Consider the following 7,500-nt stretch of genomic DNA (forward strand, 5'->3'; position numbering starts at 1 on the left):
TGAACAAGATTTTGTATTTCAAGGCTATGGTCCTGACCAAAAGCAGTGCATCCAACCTTGATCTTTTCCCCGTACACTGCTGGTCATCAAAGAGCAAAGACCCAGCTTTAGACGGTGGCAAATTTACTCTGATAAAAGATGGGTAAGTAAAAAAAGTAAAACATAAGTAACACTTACACTGATATAAAAAAAGAAATAGGCCATTTCCGAGTTACCCTTTGCCTCTGTTTTAAAACGAGTCTACGTGCGAAACCATTCAAATTATAAGGTGGGTTTGATTTGCATGAAAATGGGTCTGAAGGGTTAAACTCATTTTCATTTGAATGGTTTCGCATGTAGACTCGTTTTGAGACAGAGGCAAAGGGTAACTCGGAAATGGCCTATTGTAAGCGACCTTACCCTGGACGATACAATCGTTAAAGATTTACCGTGTTGGTTCTCGTGATGCATTTCAAACCATTGCTTGAGAGATCGAAAACTAGCACTTGCGAAATATCCCTTTAAACTTTTGGGGGGAATTGTGTACAGTCGAAGCTCTCGTAAGCGGACACCCTCGGGACGCGAAAAAAGTGTCCGTAACTGGAGCTGGCCGCTTACGGCGAATGGTTCTCGTAAGCGGCCACTAGAGGTGTAGGGGATATATGGCCGCTTACGGGAGCTTGTCCCGCTAACAATAACCGGACGGACGTGGATGGCGACAAAACAAGCACTGAAACAGCTGAAATATGGTACTGTAATTACTGTAAAATCATTGTGACGAACGGCGATGTGAAGTTGATTGATAAAAACAAGATACAGAGATTGTTAACAGAATTTTCTTTGGGGTGTCCGCTTACGGGAGCTTAAAAACAAAGAAAAAGTCTAAGTCGTAATCTGTGAAAGTGTCCGCGACCGCTTACGGGAATGTCCGCTTACGAGAATGTAAAAATACAGAGTTTGTATGGGAGTTAAAACGGGGTTTCAAACAAGGCGGCCGTAAGTAGAGCTGTCCGCTTACGAGAGTGTCCGTTAAGAGAGCTTCGACTGTATTTTGTTATGTTTTTTTCTCCCTCCATAAGATGCATGAAGTCGACATTTTTTGTTCCGGCTACAAACAATAGGAGACTAACGCCCAGATTTATGCTGCAACATTGCCTGCAATATTGCACGCAACATTTTTTCCTTGACATACCCACACGCTGGAACTGTTGGCTGATGTGGCAAGGAAGTTCTCATGCTTATAATCACGTCACCAAAATTAAGGAGGCAACCGGAACATGTACCTGAACAAATACAGTAATCCTGGGCTTATACAACTTTGTAAGGGGTTTTAGGTTGGCTAATTAAGAGGAGGGGCTTATATCCGGGAAGGCTTATAAGCGGAATAAAAAAATGGTTCGAAACGAGCCACGGAAGTGTTAATCAAAAACGCAAAATAAAGCAACTTTAAGCCCTGTTCAGTACTGTCATCCGACAGGGGGGGGGGAGGGGGCTTATATCCGAGAGGGCTTATAATCGGATGTATTTTTTTTTGTCGTTTCCAGGTAGATGGGCCTATAATTATAACTGGGGGGCTTATAAGCTGGGGGTCTTATAACCGGAATTTTACGTAGCCCTACTGTGAAATAAAAATTACAGCTGTCTAATGCTCTTCAAAGAGTCTAAAAGAGAAATGTCGAAAAAAGAGACAAATATTTTCGCGTTTGAGTTAAAGATTGGATAGCCAGAAGCAGAAAATGACTAGTAGTTGTGCCACGGCATTGCAGGCAATGTTGTCGATAGTGAACACACGTTGAAACTGTTGTGCGCAATGTTACAGAAGTTGAACGAGATTTTACTTTTTGCAACATTGCACGCAATGCAGTTTTATTGGCGCAATGTTGTACCGGCCTCCACACCAAGTACTTCAGACACCAGGGCTCAACAGAAAGCCCTCTTTCCTATTTCCCATCCACTACTTTGGGAGAGAGATCGTGCTACTTCTGAGCCATAAACTCAATTTTGTCCTTCTCTTATACGTTTATACGCTAGTAGAACCCATTTATGACTAACCCTTAATAGCACAATTGAACCGAATAAAAGATCAAAAAGACATTTACTAAGTTAAGAGCCCGTCAGTTCTAGATAATGGTGTCACTGTTCGTGGTCGGAGTAGCTGGGCTCCAATGAATATGTTGTAAATGATTTTTTTCTCTTTTTAACCAGTTGTGGTAACAGCACTGTGAGTGAAGACAGGGATGACACATTGTCGTATAATTGCACCAGTGACAGTGTAGAAGAAACCTTCTCGATCCGAAGCTTTAGGTACTTTGGGGCTGCGGGCAGGTTTATTTCCACTGTGATCTCAGAGTTTGCCTGGCAGATGCCCCGGATTCAGCATGCGAGTGCCCTACTGGGTGTAGCTCTAACAGGAGAAAAAGGCGTGCAATAGTGGATGAATCGAATTTACATCATGTGAAAGCAGGCCCTTTCATTTTTAAGGACGACGAGGAAGAAGAGAAAGACGAAGAGGGTACATAGACGTTATTCATTGCTGAAAACAAACCTTCTTTCCTTGTATTAGACGGTTCAACAATCCAACAACCAAACATGTGGCTGGTAATTAGAGATGAACTCGAGATAAATCATAGATTTTCTCCTCTGCGTTAGCCCTAGATGGAAAATTATTATTGTTTTATTTGAAGTGACCATTGAATACAGGTTAAAAACAATAAAATATGCTATTTGGGACTTTTTGTGTCACTGACGCACTCGTAAGGATGGTCTACAAAAAGCGCATTTTAAGTACTACGTATACATTCAAATAACTTTTATTTTTTTGAAAAAATGAAAATTCTTTCTTTTTTCTTTCTTTCAGCTGGTGAACCCCAGTCTCTCCCGACCAATTTGGCTGTTACCGTTGCGGTCAGCGGTGTTGCCGCCTTAGCCATCATCTGTGCAACCGCTTACCTTGTTGTGCGCAGTTGCAACAAACGCAAGCAGCGTGGAGATCTGAATGTGGCCACTTAAGCCTCAGATTGGATATGGTCATTTGGAGAGCTGTATATACCATAGCACAAATGGAACACACTTAGCACACCTTTTATCTCATTTTAAGCCTGTTCCAGGCTGTTCTTGCCTGTTCCAAACCGACGGAGTCGTAAGCAGAGTTCAGATTCCGCGTATGACTCCGTCGCTTATGATCTAGTGAAAATTACATTGTCGGAGAAAAAAAAAAAAGAAAGGAAGCTACACTCAGAGGGCGACTCCAATTTTCGATTTTCTCTAGATCGTATGCGCTCTTACGACTCCGACTCCATAACCCTTTAAGCCCGGGTCAAACGAAGATGAGAGTTGACGAGAGTTGTATCATCAACTCGGGCTAAACGAGAGAAAAAAGTTTATGAGAGAGCATGAGAGTCAATGAGAGTGCATAACAGTTTCAGGCCAAACGAGAGCCAGAGTTTAAACTCTCATCAACTCTTATCATCGTTTGGCCCGGGCTTTACTCGCTGCTCTTCGCGCTCCTCTCCAGCTAACCAAACACCTGGAACAGGCTTATATCATTTTACTTTTTGCTACACGATTGTATTAAAGCTGTTGAGACATGAGATAATTGTAGTTTTTTTCTTCTTGAGAGATTTACGTTCTCTTAGGTCAAGGTCTAAGAAAAAATTAACAGGCAAAAATTTTAATTTGGGGTCAAGACGCATAGCAGTTTCTATTAGAGTGGGTAAGGCGGCTAGGCAACCTACTTTCAAAAATTCATTCTCCTCCTGCTAGAGGGTCTATTATAGGGTTGCACATTCCGTAAACCGTCATATTTTGTTCTTCCCAGACCGTAAACCACTTTCGTTTTCTCCCAAAGACCGAAACTGCAATAATTTCTTGATCATAAACCGCAAGATAAATACCAAAATACCAACAAACCGACACCCAAAACTAGCTGAAACCGCCAAACCGCCGGAGAACAATAGACCCTCCTGCTATTTTTGTGCTAAGTTTTACTAAACAGTCGAATAGAATCAACTTCTGCAGAACATTCAAGAAAAACTTGAATGTGTAGTAGTGCTTGGTAAGCATTTTTTTTTCTTTTTAGCCCATTTCTTTTTACATTTTTTTAAATCAGTTGTGTAATATTATACGTTATCAAATCTTTTTGCAGCGATTCGATATAATTAAAATGAGGCACGGTATAGATATACACTGAAATCAGAAAATAACTTGATTAATTAAACATACTAAAGTAGGAACAGTTTGATTAGGTTAAGGTGCTTTTTTGTACTAGTTATTTCGTGTGTTCCACCTAAATAAAATTTTATAAATAACTCAAACGTCTGTCTGATTTTGCTATATTCTCTTGGTAAGAAGGCTGGAATTGCGAGCAGGATTACTTGTTTGGGTTACGCACGAGCGCAAGTCCAACCTCCCCCCCCCCCCCGTGTATAAGTGGCGAGCTTTGAATCACTCGCTGGCTGCAAAAATCTTGGTATTTCGCTTGGTTGTTGTTTTCGAACTTATAACGGGGCATAAAAAATGCAACATTTATAGACATAATTCTTGACTATATCTTGTTCTCTCTTTGAGCTAGTGTTGTTACCTCAGTCTAGGGCTGTAAGAGCAAAAACGCACTGGATAGAACTGAATAGCTACCCAATTTTTACGCCATTGTGATGTTGTTTTCTTGTTATTTTCTGCATATTCATCTAACTATAATTTCTAACAACATTTCTCGTCTCACGTGACGATTCTAAATTTGTATATTGTGAAATCCCGATTTCTCGAACCGCCTCTGGGAGGCGCGGTGGCTAATGGTTAGCGCGCTCGCCTCCGAGTCGAACGGCCCGGGTTCGAGGCCTGGCCGGGGCGCTGCTTTGTGTTCTTGGGCAAGACACTTTACTCTCACAGTGCCTCTCTCCACCCAGGTGTATAAATGGGTACCGGCGAATTTACTGCCGGGGGGTAACCCTGCGATGGACTAGCATCCCATCCAAGGGGGGGGTAGCAATACTCGAAATCAGTCGCTTAATGCTACGGAAACCGGGATAAGCTCCGGCCTGTATGGGCCACTAGGCTCGAAATATGCAAACTTTACCTCCTCTGGTCGCTTTCTCCCGAGAAGAGACGTAAACTCGAGGGCTCTAAATATCGGGACCCGGATCCCGCATGCCGCTCGCTCTACTCGATCCGCGACACTTGCATCGGGATTACCCGCAGGTATCCCGCGAACGTGCAGCTGTGGCACCTGTCCTTCAGGCGATAAGCGTGGTTACCTTGCCGATTTCTTCATCTTTTCTTTTCATCATGGCGACCGAACAGAGAAGTGACGAGGCAGTGTGCGAACGCAATGAACAGCCAAGCGACAGTCAGCTTCAGAATGGAACGGCAGGAAATAACGAACAACAGAATGAGCAGCCACAACAACAGCAACAGCAAGGATCAGTGTGGAAAAGCCTTCTTGTTCGGATGTTCATATTTTGGATGATTTCGAATTTGTTTCGCGGCCGGCAACAAAGCACCACGAATACGAACACAGTCCCCTCGACAAACCTTTTTAAATCGGATCAAAAGATAGTAAGTTGAATCTAATTAAGTTAATCAGTAATACCATTGTCAGTGACTATTCTGTAAAGATTTTGGTTTTGAAAAGAGTGTGTGATATCGACAAGTTTTAGTGTCGATTTCGATAGCGTGCTGAAAATCGGAAAATCGACCGGCACATGCCTTGACGAGAAAAAATATTAAGTTTTTCTAAAGAAAAGAACGCTGTGGCCTTTTTTGTGCTTACCATGCCGTCACTGATCTGGGAAAGTTTTTCCCCAGTAGCTTATATTGAAATATATTTTTTGAAATGAATAGTTACTGATTTCCGATAAAAAGAAGGAAGGGAAGATTCGAAATAATTTTCACTTAGAACTTACATGCATGTATAGTTAAGTACACTGTAGGCTTGCTTTAAGGGTTCGAAAGGGCTATTTAAGCATCATTGGGATTATTTTTTATATGCTCCTTATTATTTCCTATCAGGCCTTTTCGTGATACTTTTAAAGCACCACAAAAAGACCTGCCAGGAAATAAAAGGATAACAACCAGAAAAGAAAATTAAGGAAATGGCCTGTTTCAATGGGGTACCCCATAACCTTAAACATGTAAAAGCCATCTACTTAAGCTTACCTTTTTCAAGTTAAGTTAAGTTCCATTGATAATTGTACCAAAATCTGTAAGGGAGACCGGTAAAAATGTTGGGATCCAAGGACGCAAGGTTTAGCTCTCTTTAGTTAGAATGTCACAGCGAGTATTTGGTACGAGAGACTACTCAACACTGCTACCTATTTACTTGGTGGGGTGGGGGATGAATAGAGATTCATTATAAGAATAAAATGAATGCTAGTTATGCAATGCTCACTTGAATATATATTTTGAAAATACAGGGGATTGCGGATTAGGTGAGAATTTTGGCCTGGTTTCGGGATTTTTCATGTCAGGAAGTTCGGATCGTGGATACTACATGTAAATGAAATTCGGATCACTTTGTTGGTATGTTGGCAGGATCGTGCCAAAAACAAGCAATGAAACAAAAACTCTTTAAAAATTGGCATAAAAACCAACATCTACTGTCTGTTGAAGTGAAACTATAACACACAAAGTTTTCAAGTAATGCAGATCTTGCAGAGTATGTGAACTACTGATACTCTTCTCATATTGCATAATGTTCTAACAATTGTAGGAGCTGTGGGTTTATTTGGCAGAGGAGCAACACTTCACAGATTTCAACAACAGTGAAAAACTCATCTGGCACGAGAAAGATATCAAATTTGCCAATTGGACTGATGGGCCTCAAATGGATGGCTCACGACTGCACAGCACCACAATACAGGCATCTGAGGTATGAAACCTTTACATTAAGCAAATCGACTACTGACAGTTTTCAGTGGTCCATACTCTTATAGTCCAAGAAGTGACCCGAGAAAAGCCATTATTAATTCTGAAGATCATAAGCTGTTAGGCTGGAAAATACAGAGTTTGTATGGGAATTCAAGAAGGGTGTTGCCAAGTGACCAAGCCAAGTTGAGCTGTCCACTTACAGTCAAAGGAACCGGAAAGGAACGCGAACGGATGACCACAAAGAATGAAACACACGACCGGCCACCGAAAATGAGAGGGACAGCGACGACGGGACAAAAAATGAATGAAGGACGCCCCGGACCGGCTGACTATTTCGACTGTAATTGAAAACATCTTCTGTAAAGAGAGCTTACCTATTTACATATATGTATACACCAGGATGGAGACAGGCTACAGATTGGAAATGACACCCTGAAAATGTCGACCACCCGAGTACTTTTCTCCTGACAAAGTGTCTTAAAGTTAGATGGCATGCTAGTCAATCATGATTATTCCACAGCATTACACTGTAATTTTTTCATACCATGAGAGTAAAATACACTGTATCTTGCTCAAAAGCACAGGATGAGAATAATGCCCAGGCATAAAATAAATATTATGTGTTCCTTTTTTCAGGGCCAAATTCAAGCACCTTAT

At 41.5% G+C, this 7,500-nt stretch overlaps 1 protein-coding gene and 1 pseudogene across 3 annotated transcripts in view; both read left to right on the forward strand.

The window, feature by feature from the left end:
* The window catches only part of LOC144636831 (ZP domain-containing protein-like), a 9,278-nt pseudogene extending 5,306 nt beyond the window's left edge, over positions 1-3,972 (forward strand). Inside the window, exons 4-6 of the transcript XR_013567630.1 lie at positions 1-142; positions 2,185-2,491; positions 2,837-3,972. The exon at positions 1-142 is cut by the window's left edge and continues 78 nt beyond it. The product of XR_013567630.1 is annotated as a ZP domain-containing protein-like (transcript). The remainder of the gene's footprint in view (positions 143-2,184; positions 2,492-2,836) is intronic.
* A 1,284-nt stretch (positions 3,973-5,256) lies between these two features.
* LOC144636805 (putative lipid scramblase CLPTM1) overlaps positions 5,257-7,500 on the forward strand; it is a 10,943-nt gene continuing 8,699 nt past the window's right edge. For both annotated transcript variants that reach the window (XM_078496004.1, XM_078496005.1), the window contains exons 1-2: positions 5,257-5,532; positions 6,686-6,844. In XM_078496004.1, the coding sequence (XP_078352130.1) occupies positions 5,263-5,532; positions 6,686-6,844 (429 nt within the window). In that variant the 5' untranslated portion in view covers positions 5,257-5,262. The remainder of the gene's footprint in view (positions 5,533-6,685; positions 6,845-7,500) is intronic.

This window comes from Oculina patagonica, chromosome 13, assembly GCF_052425735.1.
Source record: "Oculina patagonica isolate OP01 chromosome 13, crgOcupat, whole genome shotgun sequence".
Lineage (NCBI taxonomy): Eukaryota > Metazoa > Cnidaria > Anthozoa > Scleractinia > Oculinidae > Oculina > Oculina patagonica.